An 18,705-nucleotide genomic window follows, 5' to 3' on the forward strand; every position below is an offset into this window, starting at 1 on the left:
TCCGAAATGTCAGATAGGAACAACCCCAGTGGTAAAACTAAAACCCCTGTGGTGTTTTTGTCGACTAAGCGAACGTCAAACATGATCTTAAGTGTCAAGGTTCATTTATGGACCCAATTTTTAAATTAAAGTTTAAACATGATATAGCCGTTATTTGAGCGGGAAATATTGCTAAAGTAGTTGCAGTAAGATGCTCTTTCGTGTTATTGAATAAAAACAAGATTTCATTAAAAATTTTAGGACCCAATTACCTTCGCCTGCTCTGATTTTATGTGTTACCTTATTCCGTGTATTTGAGAACTATGTCGATTTTTTTACGTATTTATAACTCATTTTGTGGCAAATATTAAGTGGTAGGGTGATGTGCTAGCATCCATCGTATTAAGCATTGATCAGTGAGAACTGTAATTTTCCCAGTATTGCAGTGAAAGATGCTGATACAAACCGATGCCAAACAATTCTTTCTCAAAACGGCTTCAGCATTGTACAATAACATTTTGATAAATCTTGATCTCTTTTTGGAAATAATGCAAAGAAAATGCATCGTACCGTATTCTCAATCCGTCGTATCGTTTTCAACTCCGTCGCAATCAGTTTCCAGACTCGTCTCACAACTTACGGCTCACTGTGATGTATTGAGTGGTTAAAAAACAACATATCAACGCTATAATAAAATGTTTTACTAGAATATATAGATCTACGGGCATCTCCCTCCATTCCTTCAGCATGGTGGAATATACTAATTTCCTTTAAAATTAATTGTTCGTCATCAAAATTCAGCCCAAACATATGAACACAATTCCTTTTGACCGTACAATTATGGCAATTGCTCACAGTACAGCGAAAACAACACAATCAAAGGAACCGTATTTTTACGTCGAGCGTCGCGCACACATTGATGCGCACAAACTTTTTTTTCTCAGTACGAAGGATTGAACTTTGTTTACATTCTCAATTATATGCGGCGGTTGAGGAAATTTCGTAAAATTTGGTGATTTATTGAAGTTTTACGGCGTGTGATTGGAATGAAATCCTTCAATGAAGAAGTACGAAGGTTTTTCATAGTGAAAATAAGTGCCCGGCGAAGTAAGTCACCCACGGGGGCGGGAAGAAACTTGTGTTGGAAAGTGGTGTGGCTCAGTCGATCGTTAAGCATTTCTCTCAAATTCGTGTTCGTCTATGCGATTTCGGTGAAAAAGTTCAAAGTGGATAATTGAACTACCGAAATACAGTAGTTTTATTGCATTTTTGGTGTACAAGTGTACAAACCATAACAGATTTCACAAAATTGCACTTGGAAAATGAATCTATGTTGCAGGTAAGTTGGAATATCCGCCGTAGTGGAACATTTAATGTTTGATACGACGAATAGTAGCGCTTACGACGATGTAGAACGAAACCCTATTTAGAATGCCATGACAAATGTGAATTAAAGTTGCACACACAAACAATCAAACATAATTTAAGAATGCAATCGCATGATGTGAACGCACGGTATTAGGACACAGTTGCTTATGAGTTCCTTATTCCGTTTTTCAGTCATATTTCTAAATTGCTGAATAAAATATATGATTGAATTATGATGAACTTTGTTAGTTTAACTTATATATTTTTCAAAATGTCACCCACCAAACGGGATCAGATGCACGGTATTTGGAACAATGACATGTACAATTAGCAAAATTAAATATGATTAAAAATTTCAATAAAGTACATATTATACTTTTTGTGTAAAATATTTAAAATGGTCTACTATAATATATATTATTACAATTAAAAACTTGAAAATAATCATATATTATTTTTCTCTCCGATTCTTGAGTTTTTATTTAATCTCATGGCATTTCATGGTATGGTGGTTCACTATATAGTATATACTTTCAGTGAACAAATAAGTCTACAATTTGATCCTGAAAATTTAGAAATTCAACATCATCATTTTCTAAGTACAAGAGAAAAAATTTGAAGATCATTGAAAGTACTATACTGGATTATACTTGAAGTTGATTATTATAATCTAGGGATCCACATTGGCTTACAGTTATGATAATTACTAATGTTGTAAAGAAACGCAATAAAAGGAAAATCGTTTTTACTAATTTGGTAGTTTTTAGTCTTTTTATGAAAATAATTACCTTTTTATTTTCTCTTCTTTATGATGCTTTTCTATTTTATTGAATAAAGTTTGAATCTGATAACAAATATCAATGATTTGTATCAAAATATACTGGTTTTCATCAAATCTTTCATTCATCTCGGGAAATCCAGGGATTCTCGGTATGGCATCATTAATATCCCGGGAAACGGGAAATCCCGAAATTTCTCAAATACCGGGATATTTTGTCCCGGGATGTCCCGGGATGGACACTCTAATCACTATTTATGCTGGGTTTAATCATTAATCATTCAAAACTGAAGTTTAATTATTAATATTAATAATCAATCATACTCATTAATCATCAAAAGAAAATTTTAATCATCAATCATAATATCCAATTATCGCAAAATTGAGATTAATCATAAATTATTAGTATCCGTTAATCGTTAACGCTCGCGACTTAAAAGTTCATTTACGAATTATACGTAAAAGATCATTATACACAACCTCTGCACCATTTTTGCATAAAGCCAAGTATGGACCTATGCACGAGTTCACTAATTTGACGTTTGAGCGGTACCGAATTTACTCATTGCCATGAGCACCTAAATAACACGGCACCACTCAAACGTCAAATAGTGAACGAAATTTCTCCATAAGGTTCGATATAAAAAAGTTGTAGATCTGGCTAAAACCTACAACTTTGCTGAAGACAGCACGCCGTTAATTTTGAAATACTGTGAGTTACAAGCAAATTTAGAGTTTTTACAAATTTACAAAAATTACGTTCTCACAGTTTTTGCAGCAAAAGTTTCCTATTGTATGGCCTTTCTAATGCTACTAAAAGAAAAATTTTATCGAACCAACTCCATGAGTTATGCGCATCTGAAGATTTCATAGTTTTTCACTTAAATTTGCATATAACTTCAAAATCACAAGAATTACAAACTTGCGATGTTCAGCAAAAATGTGTATCTTTACTTCCTCTGCAACTCTTCTGAAGACCACATTCACGTAAAACTGAAAATAAAAAAGTTAGATCGAAATAACTGATTTTCTAAGTCCACCCTAAGATAAAACTTTCAAAATCAATTTACTTTGCTCAAATGAAGAGTTAGATCAAAAGTGTCTTCGACAAAGTTGTTCAAAATAACATTTTCTAAAAGTTTGCAGAAGACCGCTGCCACAAATTCCATCAAACAAAAAAGTTTGAGTCAAAATTTTAACTTAAATAAGGGCCACCCTATTCAACTTTTTGCTTAAAAGATGCAAAACTCAATTACGAATAACTTCTCTGAAGACATCAAACGTCTAAAATCGACGAGAACAGAGAAAACACTTTTTTCCGGCTAAATTGTCGATTCGGTCCAATGTGCAATGTCTGGTAAAATTTTCAGCCCATATGATAGAGATTTCACTATGCTTCAAGTTAAAAATGTGTTTTAGGCTTATTTTAAGGTTTGAAAAATCATAACTGAATACTCATAAATCAAAATCACTTGCTATTACCACCTATTAAAAGTTAATTTTATTATGTTGATGTTTGTCGAACACGACAATAAGATTAAATTAAGTTTAAACATCGTTTGATTGAGATTTGTTCTCCACAGTACCCAGAAATCACGGTTTTCTGAATATGTATGCTATAAAAACACACATTGGCATTATTTTTGCAGGCCCTAGTCAACGAGAAACAAACATAATAAATCTATGAAATCATTAACCATTAACAGCTCACCCAGCTTACATGTTGCTTTAGGAAATAAATTACAAAAAATGCCCAAAGATCGAACAACCCATCCCAACCTGATGATAGTTAGTTAAATCGCGCATGACACATGTACCGTCGAAAGAATGAATTGAACAAGTTAGCATTGCTTTTTCTTTCCGAGTAATGATTGTTTTGATCGTATCTCACTGACTATGGACCAATGCACGAGTTCACTAATTTGACGTTTAAGCGGTGCCGAATTCACTGGTTTCCATGGTCACATAAATAACACGGCACCGCTAAAACGTCAAATAGTGAATCCGCGCATAGGTCCATGGACCGATGCACGAGTTCACTAATCTGACGTTTGAGCGGTGCCAAATTCACCGGTTACTATGGTCACATAAATAACACGGCACCGCTCAAACGTCAACGAGTGAACTCGTGCATTGGTCCATGGTCCAATGCACGAGTTCACTATTTGACAAATACAACGATTCGACAGTTTTGTGATGCTCTCAACAACTTTCCACTTTTTGTGAAAAATTAAAGCGATGTTAACATAATATTTTTTTCGGGCCTTATTAGAATATTTTCTTGTTTATTATGTTATTGTTGAAGTTGTTCCAACACATCTTCATTACTGGTTGTAGAGCATACGTTGGTTGTTAAAAAAGCCGAGGACACAACATTTATGTTGCAAATAAATTCAAAATATGAGTGTCCGCCCCTAGAATGAAAAGTAGCCCTTCTGGCGGTGTTGGCGGGGAACTCTTGGTATACGACTGGACACCGGGTCGTCAGCAGCATGTAAACGCACGGGAAAATTTGTGGTTTAGCGCAGCTTTAAACTGCAAATAGATTTATTATTGATAAGTTACAATTCCGTTATAATTATAGTATTTGATTCATACACTTTCGGTGCTTTTACGCAATTACAATCCACATTGTTCTTCCCGACGCAACAGTTATATCAATTTAACCTCACAATTGGACTTTGCATGTTATTGACTGTAAATATTAATGTTTCAATATGGTTTCAATAGTATTTTCAATTCACAGCTCATTATTAATTATTTTAGTTTAAATATAATGCGTTTTACCTAGAATAGTGATAACATTTAGGATTAGCTAATTCAATTCACTTTAGTTGTAAGTTTTCTGAATTCCTATTTTCTTTACATCTAAGATCTGTTTTATTCTTTTACTGTCATTTTTCCCGCTGTCAAGAGTTGACAGTCGTTGTCAAACAGTAGCGATTACAGTACGAAGCTTTGGCAATGCTCCCAGCGGCAACAGGCGGTATGTTTCAGACGTTTAAGATTCATTATTATAAATTGCATTGGAAACTGGACTCCCAATAAGTGCGGAATCGTGAATCAAATTGAGGGGTTACGGTTGGTGTTTTCGTCGCACTTTTTAGTAATCTCATGTTGAATAAGTGCGGTGAAGACACCAGATCGATCCGACGTAATCCCGTACATCTATTCGCACTCTCGCAATTATGATGTGCGCAATGCGCTATACAAAAACTTATGTAGGGTCGGTGTTCCCTTAGTGGACAGTCCCCTATAGTCGCACTAGTGACTTTTCACGGCCGTTTTGCTATAAATCTTTTCAAAACATTTTTTGACATGAAGGTCAGGACCTATTTATCTAAGTACCATTGATTTACATCTTGATTTTGCTCAAAAAATGATCGAAAAAAAATATTTTTGCTTAAAATTTGAGCTCCCTTGCGCCTATAGTAAACCTATTGTTCCTATAGTAGCACTACTGAGAGAAACTATTTTTTATTATACGAAATAATTGATTAAATTATAACTTTTTTTTACATCAAACGAAAGCTTTTGATCCACACTTTGAAGGAAAAATATAAAAGCTTTGTAAAAATACGGTTTTGATTAGTATTTTGTCAATGCCGTGATGCTAGTGCTACTATAGGAACAGAAATTAGAAATAGTGCTACTATAGGCACATGTACTCCTATAGTGGCACACGCGATAATAAATACAAACATTTGAGTTTTCGTATGTTTTATATTTTTCCCACAAAACCAAGATAAAATGCTATCAGATGATGTAAAAATAATGACGCTTGCATTATTTTTCGATTTTTTTACGAATTTTTGTTCTTAGCTATGCGGCTATTGGTACATCGACCCTAGTATTTATTTGGAAATTTGGAAATTTCCGATGCGTAAAAATATGTTCAATGATGGTTACACACTTTTATATTGCGACTGCAGTTGAAAACTGGTATCAACGAATCACTATGAAATTGCACGCTGTAAAGTCATCATCGCTGCCAAAACGAATGACGAGCTATTTCACCTTAAATCTAGCGCCCGGTCTAGTGTGCTAGACTGCGACTGCATACACACAAAGTGTACCCTGCCCGACCTAGCTCCGACGCATGGGTTTGGAGAAAAGCCGGTTTTCTGGTTTTCAACTGGTTTTATAAAATGTTCTTCATATTTAAATCAATCAAAATTTTAAAATATCGCATTTCGATAATTTGCTTTTTAAGGTATCACCATAAAACACCATTTTTTGTTGTGAATGTTTTATTCTATCAGTTGTGTAAATTGCTTACGTAACGGTGATTCTTCTTGTAAAAGCACACGGGAAAAAATTCTGTAGTAAAATTTACTATTGTAGCTGACTACGGCCATTCTTGAAATTTGGAATTTCAGACCAATTTACTATGTTTACGGTACATCCCACTACATTACTGGTATATTTGACAGAAATAATTTACAACAATCTGATTTCGACAACAGACATGGTAAAATCAAGCGCATTTCTGGACAAACATTTGAAAAGGGCCCAAGAGGTCTTGAGCCCTTTTTCAGAAACGTTGCTGTGGAGCCCTTTTTAGCCCGCCCACGCAAACTAGTACCACTATCATAGAGATTGATGTTAGCTCTTCCTGATAGTGGTATTGGTGAACGTGATCGAGTTGAATTGGGCTCAACAGCGTCTTGCAAAGCCAATGTTTACCAATGTCGATGTGCCCTTTTGAAATGTTTGTCCAGATTTGTGGTCTGCTGAAAATTTCCGGTGCGAGCGCTCAAGTTAACCCCCTAAAATGGTAATTTTTACCGTACAATTTTTTTGCGTGCAGTAACGGAAAATGTACCCCCCCACTTTCACACGTTACGTAATTTGGGTACGATGCCTTGTTGATTGTCCACACCTGGGAGGGAGAAACCAATACAAAATTTCTCTACGTCACAGTGAGCCGAGATTTTGCTGTCACGAACTGTCACTGTGAGACCGGGTCTTAAACAATGGCCAAACATAAAAAAAAGCGCGTAATTAGCCATAGCATATTTTTGCATTTCATCAAAAGTAGCAAAAATCGAATTAGAATCAATTCATGCACATTCAAAAGTAACGTCACGAGAGCACCGTTTATTCTAATTGAATATAACGTATTGGAATGAGGCTCTTTTTACTGTTTTCATTAAAACTGAAAATTAAACGCATAGAAAACTGTGGCCCTTTTTCAGTGTTTGTCCAGAAAGAGCGAAGGTACACAACAAATGAAAACTAGCGATTTTCACTAAGCCTGCCTTGATAGGCCTTTTCATGTGACAGCTCCGTGTATGCATTTGTTTACATCTGCCGAATAGCGGTGCATACACGAGCCTGTCATTTCCGAACAAGAACTGTCAAACAGCTTCCGAATCAGCTGATTTGAAACGTCTTGTGAAAAGGCCTATTGTCATTGGCAAGCTGGAATGGATTACCTGCCTTGCTCTTGTCCACAGTTGATCAGCAGAAGTTTTCTCGTTTTATTTTGTATGGGGAAAGGCATCTAACTTGAAATTTCTCATAAATGAAAGCATTAATCAAAAAAATATTTGGTAGGCGTGATAGCCATAATCATTACGTACAACCGGCACCAAATATTTTTTCGAAAATAGTTCCTAATTTTGAGAAATAATTCGTTAGATGCATTTCGCCATACAAATATTTTTTGCGTTACCTGTTAGCGATTTTTCGTGCATAGACACTAGCGCAAGTGCGTTACTATGCGGCGAGTAGCGAATCAGGGCATGTATTTAACCCATTATCTTGCAATTTGGAAAATTTGTGTATCCAATTTCGTGTGTAGTATCTATGCATCCCTCCTAGATCCACACCCACCCAGTAATTTGAAGCAGGATATATATTTCATACGAGGAACCGTTTTATTTTATTTAGTTTGCATCGGCCAGATGCCAGCACAAAGCGCGACCAAAAAACGTTCGCGGCAAACAATCCTACAAACGTTCCCGAAAGAATCACGGAGAATGAAAGATTGCATTCACTTGTGATTGTGTTGAGATACATTCGCAACACGACTCATATGGACCGATGCACGAGTTCACTATTTGACGTTTGAGCGGTGCCGTGTTATTTACGTGACCATGGTAACGAGTGAATGGACCAATGCACGAGTTTACTAATTTGACGTTTGAGCGGTGCCGAATTCACTGGTTTCCATTGTCACATAAATAATACAGCACCGCTAAAACGTCAGATAATGAACTCGTGCATCGGTCCATTTGGCACCGCTCAAATGTTACGTACATGCCCTGATTCGCTACTCACCACATAGTAACGCACTTGCGCTAGTGTCTATGCACAAAAAATCGCTAAAAGGTAACGCGAAAAATATTTGTGTGACAAAATGCATCTAACGATTTATTTCTCAAAATCAGTAACTTTTCTCGAAAAAATATTTGGTTTGGTTGAACGTAATGATGATGCCTATCACGCCTACCAAATCTCGCGTAACTTTTCAAAACGTCCTAAGTAACAAATGTAAACAAATCGAGATTATCATTGCAAATCATTTGCGTTGCACCACTTAGCAGCACACTAGAACACTCGTTCTGATATATTAACAACAAATTAATCTATTCAAAGCTTAACAAAATGGCCAATGTTCAAAACTGCATCACTTTTAATCAATTGTTACATTGGACCTTTGATCAGAGAACCAACCACATGTCCTATGTAACATTTATGAATAAACACGATTCTAATGTTACATTGGACATTCCTGAATAAAGCTTTGGAATGGAGTTTAAAAGGTAGAATGATTTGTAGAAGCGTGTCTGAGACACTACTTAGATGCATAGAATGCCATAATAACTGCTTCTCAATCATTTTAGTCGATATTTTCAGAGTCGCACTGCCTCGCAAAATTGAAAACGCTCAAGTGACAAAAAGAGAATGAGTTACCCAAAACTGTATTTTGGTCTTTTTGCCAAACCATGTTTTACCGTTTCGCTGGATTGGATCAGCTGCAACATCTCTTTTCATATTATTAGCGCATTGCGTGCATATAGGGGAATGATATTGAGCACAAGATTGAGCATCATGATGTCATTGTATCAATCTGATTCAGATGCATGGTCGATCAAGCATATAAATATGCTTCCCGGCAGCAACACGAGCAACGTACATGCGCGACTTGCTCACACATATTTGCAGAGCGATCAATCACCGAAGAGAGGAGAAGCTGTATGTATTTGTTAGACGTGGGCTCCTTTCTCGAGTTCCTACAACAAGATGGACGGCGTCGTCATCGTCATCATTCCCCACCGCAATTTCTTGTTTCAATCGACGGCTGGTGCTGATTGCAACACAACCGTCACCACCACCACGTCATGCAGTGGGAAACTCTCACATGATCATGTGGGCGAAACGTCATAAAAACGGGGGGAAAATTGAGGGAGAATCAGTGAGAGAGCAAAATGTCCTACATACAGCTCAACGTTTCCCCTCCTTCTGTTGTTACATAGGACACATAGACGGATGGGAAGAAGTGACGTCGTGGGATTGAATGAATCAAAACAAAGCACAGCTGGTGTCTCCGATTAGCACACCGCAACAAAATGTCGATTATCAGCGTATTGAGTGCATGTAGGGAAATGATATTCAGCATCATGATCTTATTGTATCAATCCGATTCAGATCCATGGTCGATGAAGCATATACATATGTTTCACGGCAGCAACACGAGCAACGTGCATGCGCGACTTGCGCACATATATTTGCAGAGCAATCATTCACCGAAGAGCGGAGAAGCTGTATGTATTTGTTTGGCATTGGTTTCCTACAACACAATCGACGGCGCCGTCATCGTCATCATTTCCCACCGCTATTTCTTGTTTGCGCCGACGGCTGGTGGCTGTTGAGAGAGAAACAACGAGAAAGCAAAAAGTCCCAAATACAGCTCAACGTTTCACCTCCTTCTGTTGTTACATAGGACACATAGACGGGGTGGAAAAGTGACGGCGTGGCATTGAATGAATCAAATTGTTGTTATTCGTGAGAGACTTTAACCCGAAGGCCATACGTCTCTTCTTCAAATGAATAAAAACAAAGCACAGCTGGTGCCTGCGATTATCACACCGCAACAAAATGAGCAGTTCAACTTGAATGTTGAAGCAGTTCAACGCACGTGGATACAAAATGAAATAAAACATGATTGTTGTGTACTCAAATCAAAATATCCGATGTTACTATAACTGAAACAAAATGACAGAAATGAATGTCCAATGTAACAATTGTTGAAACAGAACGACCTATGTGATTTATCCTATGTACATATTTTTGGTCAAAACGTCCTATCTGATGTTTTTATAGATTTCAGTGTAATTTCCAAATAAATTGACAAAATTTCATTTTATACGTTGAACTCTTTTACACTGCTTCCCTCTACAAGCAACACAGTGGGGAAAAATTGTTTCATTTTGATACAGTTTCAAAATATATTTTCACAACCTTCAAGCTCGATTTACTCGAAATGTGTGAATTGTTAGATAGGCCGTTTTGAAAAGTTACGCGAGAAATATGTTTTCGGTTAATGCTTTCATTTACGAAAAATTTGAAGTTAGATGTCTTTCCCCATACAAAATTAAACGAGGAAACTTCTGCTGTTCAACTGAGAACAAGAGCGAAGCAGGTAATCCATTGATTGTTCAAAGCGAATTCCAATTGGAAAGTGGTCTATATAAAATTACGTGATGAATAAAAATTACATGAGTTCTGGAAAGAAGCAGCTGCTCATCAGCTGCCCAACTTAGGGTTCATTCAAATATTACGTAACGCAAAATTTTCCAATTTTAGACCCCCTCCCTCCCCCACGTAACAGCTTTTGTATGGAAAATTTAAAAAAAATTGTATGGACCGTAACACTATGTCAGACCCCCTCCCTCCCCCTATTGCGTTACGTAATATTTGAACGATCCCTTACGGAATCAAACAGCAATGCTATGAATCGCAAGAATGCACTCAGTTAAGGCCCAAACGCAATGATAGCGGAACGGCAACGGAATGCGGAACCGGTTCGCCAGCATGAATCACAACATCTCGACTGAGCTGACAACGAATGAAATTGGATCAACACTGAGTCGACAAGCCGATCATAGTTCATGCTGGCGAACCGGTTCCGCATTCCGTTGCCGTTCCGCTATCATTGCGTTTGGGCCTTTACGAACCAAGAATTGAATCACATGTGAATGTTTGAGCGACAATCCTGCGATACAGAACACACACGCGAACTGCGATCGGTTTGATTCATTTCTTTTTACGTTATTCATTCGCTGTGCTCATTCTTCTGGTAGTTCATCTGTATTTAGAGTCGTAGAGTTCATTGGGAGAGGAATCATTCGTCTGCGAATGAACAGATGAAGCCGGAGAATGTACTGAACGGATTCACAAAGGAAAGCGTGAATGAATGACTTTTCCCATGCCTGCTTCCAGCTGTCACTGTTTCGTCTGGTGCTTCGGCTTCCGTTGTATTAATAACAATCTTCGATGATTTACCTCTCCGGGCGATTTTGAAGCAAGGCAAATGTGAGATCTCCAATTACACGAATAAGTGGCCTTCTTCTCAAGCTAATTCATCGTACTGAACTGTCTTTGTTTCAATCACTTTTTCACTAAACGGTGTTTAAAAACGTGTTTCCCTTGGGAAAAAGTAAGAACTAAACCATCACTGACGAACGTGTTTCCAATATGGCCGACAAAGTCGGGAGCACTCATTAGCACCGAAGGCAAGATGGATTGAGGTAGAATCGTGTAAAATTAGGATAGACAATAGCAATAATCATGTAAAATGATCGGTATTAGTGTGAAATTGCATTCACATCATGTGCACGATTTGTAGCATGAATTTGAATTGAACTTGCTATTACACGACGATTTTTTTAGATGTGCTGATTTGTGCTAAGGCTATTATTGGGTTCGAATCCCGGTAGTCGAGGATCTTTTCGTAATGAAAATTATAGTACCTGTCACAGGATAAACGAATGCAAAAAAAACAAGGATCGTCTCTGTTAATAACTGTGGAAGTGCTCATAGGAACACTAAGCTGAGAAGCTGGTTCTCTTTCAGTAGGGTAATGTCAGCAAGAATAAGAAAAAGGATGCCTCTCATTTCACGCGACGCAGGTGTATCACTCAGTGAACTCGAAAAGAGTCTATCAAAATTAAATTTGATAGGTAGCTTGATTTTCACGTAACGCATGTATCTTTCTATCCTATACCAAACAGTCTGAATAGACGTAACCACGTAGCAACCTGTTTTTTTCGTTGAATTATCTGAACAAAGGGTAGACAAAACGTTTATTTAGAATGTAGGTTTTTAAAAGCGCTAATGGCTGCCGCTAACAGGCTCACATACTGGTAGGGACAGTCGATTTGACGTTTGGCTTGGGTCGTTTTCTATTGAACGGACCCAAGCATAACGCCAATCATTAAATCCCTACCAGAAAGTGAGCCTATTTGTGGCAGCCATTAGCGCTCGTAAAAAGCTGGATAGCAATGAAAAAATGTATTATGGTCATCTTAGTGCTCAACTCAACTTCCAATCAACATTCAACGAAAAACGATGCATAATGAAGAACTATGTGCATCACCAATAATAACATATGTGCGATAATTTACTTGCGTGTGCTCTGAGCTTTAGCTTGCTCTAGTGTCATAATTTGGACGGCAAGTAAAAGCAAAGCTCGATGGTGCATATTTGTCTATGGACCTATGCACGGGTTCACTCTTTGACGTTTGAGCGGTGCCGTGTTATTTATGTGGCCATGGCAACGAGTGAATTCGGCACCGCTCAAATGTCAAATTAGTGAACTCGTGCATCGGTCCATTGACTTAGGGTTCATTCACAAATTTCATAACGCTAAAAATGACCATTTTTGATACCCACCCACCCCCTCGTAACACATTTTGTATGAATATATTTCGAATTTTGTATGAACTGTAACATCTTACAACCCACCCTCTTGAGCGTTATGAAATTTGAGAATGGGCCCTTATCCACCGGTGAACGAAATTCACTCGGTCCGAGAATTTTGACACTAGAACGAGGCACGCTTATTGGTCGAATGCACGAGTTCACTAATTTGACGTTTGAGCGGTGCCGAATCCGGTTTCCATGGCCACATAAATAACACGGCACCGCTAAAATGTCAAATAACTCGTGCACTGGTCCATATGTTTCGAACCCACTCAAGTGTCAAAATTCTTGGACCGAGTGAATTGAGCTCTCGCCGAGCGGTGTCACGAACACATGCGCAAATTTGCTGGTTGAAAATGCTGCCGTTTGATTTTGCTGGGAACAGCTGAGCTTTGTTTATATTTTCCACCAGCACTCTTTAAGTAGTGTTAGTGACATGTAACATGTATGTACACGAGCGCAAAAACCACTATTCAGTTCACCGCTGGATAAGTCCCTATGGACCAATGCACGCGTTCATTATTTGACGTTTTAGCGTTACCATGTTATTCATGCTACCATAGAAACGAGTGAATTCGGCACCGCTCAAACGTCAAAATACTGAACTCGTGCATCGGTCCATAGGTAGAAAGTCAGAGCCAGTTATGGCAGATCGAGCTTGCTCGTGTTTTGATAGTCAATTCAATATTGACAGCCGACCGAAAAATAAGAAGGCAAAAAGCCTCTCAAGCGATATTTGTAAACAATTTTATAATTTTGCAGAAAAGTGATCAATCAACAAAATAAAAATACTGTTTTAAGTGGTGTTCAACAAGTAGGCAAATTTAGTAGCCGATAGCTGTTTGTTTGCAAGCAAGCCCAAGCGTTTAAAATACACATAAACAAACCAAGAACGAAGCGTTTGCGAGCTTAGTCAAAGAATAGCATTATTTTTGGTAGAATTTTTCTGGGTGCATATTGTCTTGTTTATAAATAGAGAAGAATCATTAGAAGAGAATCACATTAACATCAGAATTGTAGATCTACTGTTTACGGTGCCCAAATAATAAAAATAAAAACAATTTGTTTATAATTTAGCTTACTGGAACATCATTCGTTGCTAAAAGTGTTTGGAATATTAGTGGAATGGCATCGAGGGCAACCGGTACAAATTCCCATAAAATATGTCGGCTCTGTATGAGCGCGAAGTCGCTGGAGGATATTTACAAACATGGTCAACTTCATAAATGGATTACAAATTTTCTCTCCATAAAGGTAGATCCTAGAATTAAAATTGAATATTGTATTTTGTTTTGTTTTATAACCCTTTGTTTTTTTTTCAGATTTCGAATAAAGACTCTATGAGCCAATCTATTTGTGCTGCATGTCGAAAACGATTGATAGAATTCCATAAATATTGGAAACGTTGTAAAGAAGTACAAGGAATACTGCAAGCCAAGGTACGAGAGGAAGATGTTCGACAGGAAACAGAGCAAGCGAAATGTGAAGTGTGCGATAAGGTTTTCAAATCAAAGAAACTTTTAAATGATCACAAAAGGTATCACGGACCTAAGGAACATGCATGCCCAAGCTGTGGAAAATCGTTTGTAAGGCGGTAAGAACTCATTTGCTATAATGAATCATGTGAATACTTTATAAAAAATCTAATTTTCAGACATGAGTTGAACAAACACGTAAAAGTTCATGCGAGAGGACTGAAAATTAAGCCAAAACATACGTCGAAAGAAAAGTCAATTTCAGTGCTAAACAACTCGAGTTTAAAGACTAAACCTGTCGAAACAGACGATTTGTCAAGTGAAACACATTCACGTTTGGAAGAATCAAAAATGGGCGCTCAAACAGATACATTTTCTGAAAATTGCAATGATTTTGATCTACAACAAACTCAAGTGAAACTGGAGTTAGTCCCGGTCAGTTTACCTATCTTGGATGTCCAAGAAGAAGCTATGGATAACAGAAGATACGAAGATGAGCATAAATTTGCAATAGAGGATATAATTGTGATCGAGGAAGTGAAAATAGAAACCCGTCCGGATGAAAATGAGGAATTCTGTAATAACGAGACTTTGGCAGCCGTAAAGGAAACTGACGAAAACAAAACTGAAATCCATTCAAAACAGGAAAGCGAGGAACATTTAGTCATAAATGATATAATTGTGGTCGAGGAAGTGAAAATAGAAACTCGTCCTGATGACAATGAAGAATTATCTACTAACGAGAATTTGGATACTGTGAAGGAAGTTGATGAAGACAAGTCCATCGACAAAAATGAGAGCAATGCAAAACATAAGTCCACATCTGAAGATGCTGTTGACAATGATGATACAAGTAGTAAAGTTAAAACTGCTGATGACATTAATAATAGTGTCGATCAAGCTGTTTCAACCGAACACATTGGAAATAGATATGCATGTTCAAAATGTGATCGAACATTCAATCGACAATGTCAATTGAAAAATCATATGGATAACCATGATATAACAGAAGGATCGACTGACGTGAATGATGAAGATTTAAGTACTGCTGAAGATGTAGATTTAGACTACAGCACACCTGCCACTGATATTGCTGAACCGATTCAACCAAAAAGAAATATCAAGAGCACCAACAAAGGACCATTCCAGTGTGACATATGTCAGAAGGTAGTTTCGGATAAAAGAAAATTAAAAGACCACAAAAGGTGTCATAAATCAAAAGATCATGTTTGTACCATTTGCGAAAGGCCTTTCTTGAGACGGTAAGCAGTTATAATTATTTTTAATTTTCCAGTGTAATTACAGAACCAAATCTACATTTGCAGACCTGCCATGCTAAGGCATATGGAGACGCATACATCTCGACCTAAATATCAGCGAGCGAAGCCAGTAATAGAAGGGCCAATTCAGTGCGATATTTGCCAAAAAGAGTTTAAGAGCAAAAGCATTCTGTATGGTCATAAGTTGAAAGTGCATGGACCTAAAAAACATGAGTGCAACATATGCGGCTCCAGATTCTCCGATCGGTATAAATTCAATCTGATATTCAACTATTTGAAATGTAAATAACTATCTTTATTTCACAGGTTTACGTTGAAAATGCACTTCAAGGCACACGTTCGATCTCGCGATAGTGAAGAGGATTTTCGACTATTCAAACAAATGATGAAAACCGACAATACGAAAGAAGCTGACGGTAAAACAGAGAATGAGCAAAATTCAACTGAGCACACTAAGCATAAACATGAAGGTTCTTTGAAAGATTGTGGAAAATGCAAAAAGGTATTCAAAACTCAAAGGGAATGGTTGCACTACAAACTTAATCATGTTCCGAAGAATCGCCTTTATTGCTCTTTGTGTAGCTTGGTATTTGTAACAAGGTAAGACATACTCGAAAAATACAATAATTTATTCCTTTCCTGATTAAACATTTTTATAAAGATATCGATTGGAGCTCCATATGTTGAAACATAAGCAAGAGAATGACAGCTCTCAAACTGCAACTTCTTCAAGTCTGAGTGTGGCCGATGCAGTCAAGGGTATCGATCAAAGTACGATTAGTTCGGAACAAAATTCAACATCTGTTGCTCTAACAGTTCAGATGGACAAAGATGTTGGCAAACCGCTGCCATTCCAGTGCAACATATGTCAAAAGATATATCAAACCAGACTTAAACTGTATTTACACCACAGAGCAGTACATGGGCCAAAAAATCACAACTGTGTTATTTGCACAGTTCGCTTTGCCACGCGGTAAATAATATTAAAATTTTACTTAATTTACTGTTTTAACTTTCCGTACTCATTATAGACTAGAGCTGAAAAAGCATTTATGTACAAAGCAGCACATTAGGAAACTACAAGAAACACTTGGGAATAACGAGACTACCATCGAGAAAAATGGTTCGGAAAAAGATCAGGGCAGCAATTTACTTCCACTGACAACAGAAGTTACCGAACAACAAGAAGTACAGTGTGATGTATGCCATAAATTTTATCCAAATAAGTGGAGATTACATAACCACAAAAGATATCATGGACCAAAAGTTCACAAGTGCACCATTTGCGAGAAAGCATTCGCCATACGGTAAGCCATTGCATAACATATTTGAAATATTGTAACACCTAGGTACACATATTTTTTGTATTTGTAGAGAAATATTAATGAAACACATGCGAACACATAGACCAGATAATGAACGCAAGCGGGCCAGACCAGCATTGGAGGGTGAGCCGATCAAATGTGATGTATGCCAAAAGGAATTCAGGACAAGGGCAACATTATGGAGTCATAACAAAAGAGCCCACGGACCAAAAAAACATGAATGTCACATTTGTGGTTTTAGATATACAACAAGGTAAAAACTACCTAGCACATTTGTTGACAAAACACTCATATTCAAGTTTTCTTTCACTTCGCAGTTATGTACTGAGAAAGCATATAGAAATGCATGCTCGTCATCGTGACAGTGCAGAGGAATATCAGTCCTTAAAACAAATGCAGCAAAAAGGCAAATCATCACTATCGAATGAAAATATGAACAACGAAAGCAGCGAAGCAGAGGAAAAATCTACAGCTCCTACGCAGAAGCAAATACCCGCAGATCCTCCAACAGAGTGTTGGAAATGTCATAAGAAGTTCAAAAATCAAAAACAACTTGGACTGCATTACAAATTCAAACATGTGTCCAAAAACATTCGAAAGTGCACTTTGTGTAACAAATATGTTACAAAGTATGACCTTGTTTAAAAACTTTCTGCGCAATGTCATTTAAAACTTTATTTAATTTCAGGATTCGATTTGAAAAACATATGCTTACAAAACACAAGGATGAATATGCTGTCCATCAATCCCCAACGTGCGATATATGCAATGCAGTTTTTCCTACCCTAGATCAGATGGCGAAACACATGGAAATTCACGGACCGAAAAAATATAACTGCGCGATTTGCGAAAAATCATTCAAAACATCGTAATAAAAAAATAATTATTCATATGAACCGATATTAACAATCGATTTCTGTTCCAGGAGACTTTTATTGAAACATTTGAAATTTCATGAAACGAACACGGGTGATAAGCAAGAAAATAACCAAGAGACGGTAAATATTGCGGATTGACTTTGCGCATAAATAAAAATTATATTTGTTACTTAATATGCATTTTAAATTTCAGCCTTAACTACATTATAGGAATATGACGCGAAAATATTAATTAGTGGCAGTATTGGTTGAAAAATTGATATGTCCATAATCATACCCACTGTGAAATGTTTCATATAGAACCCAACAACATTATTCTAATACGAATGAAAATATCCAATTTGAATGAACTCTTCAACCGATAGAGGATGACCTGATAATTTCTGGCAAGAATGAATGTTAACAAATATTTTTTTAAAAACAAATATAACTTGCATATATTACGATAATTTGAATGCAATAAACTATCTTACGCATTACGTAATCCCTATGATTTATTTACCTATGAATAATATCACTTAATACATACCCAAATGGAGTAACGGTTTATTCCAGTGACTTTTTTGAAATCTAAATTCCGTAGAAACGTATTGTTAATTCATACTTATTGAACTGCACTGCACATTATAAAAATGCATGTCTTTTTGATGGTCTTCGATTTGTCGTTTCCATACTACAACCCAATTAAAC

General features: G+C 37.0%; 1 protein-coding gene and 1 long non-coding RNA gene across 4 annotated transcripts; one reads left to right on the forward strand and one right to left on the reverse strand.

The window, feature by feature from the left end:
• Positions 1–4,357: 4,357 nt before the first annotated feature.
• On the reverse strand, positions 4,358–5,046 carry LOC110676313. Its single transcript, XR_002500259.1, has 3 exons — positions 4,913–5,046; positions 4,724–4,820; positions 4,358–4,660 (listed from the first exon to the last, which is right to left on the reverse strand). It is a non-coding gene; the product is annotated as an uncharacterized LOC110676313 (long non-coding RNA).
• Positions 5,047–13,687: 8,641 nt separating this feature from the next.
• Positions 13,688–18,499, forward strand: LOC110676314 (zinc finger protein Xfin-like). 3 transcript variants are annotated; one of them, XM_021843717.1, is made up of 13 exons: positions 13,688–14,073; positions 14,135–14,311; positions 14,380–14,651; positions 14,712–15,794; positions 15,858–16,058; positions 16,119–16,412; positions 16,474–16,785; positions 16,844–17,119; positions 17,187–17,390; positions 17,455–17,766; positions 17,826–18,005; positions 18,063–18,135; positions 18,209–18,499. In XM_021843717.1, exons 2-13 carry the CDS (start codon positions 14,183–14,185, stop codon positions 18,212–18,214), a joined length of 3,342 nt encoding a protein of 1,113 aa, XP_021699409.1. In that variant the 5' UTR covers positions 13,688–14,073; positions 14,135–14,182; the 3' UTR covers positions 18,215–18,499. The 3 variants fall into 3 exon arrangements, with proteins under 3 accessions (XP_021699409.1, XP_021699410.1, XP_021699408.1); XM_021843718.1 differs by having other exon boundaries at positions 13,688–13,871; XM_021843716.1 differs by having other exon boundaries at positions 13,688–14,311.
• The last annotated feature ends 206 nt before the right edge of the window (positions 18,500–18,705 follow it).

This window comes from Aedes aegypti, chromosome 2 (assembly GCF_002204515.2).
Source record: "Aedes aegypti strain LVP_AGWG chromosome 2, AaegL5.0 Primary Assembly, whole genome shotgun sequence".
NCBI classification, from domain to species: Eukaryota; Metazoa; Arthropoda; class Insecta; order Diptera; family Culicidae; genus Aedes; species Aedes aegypti.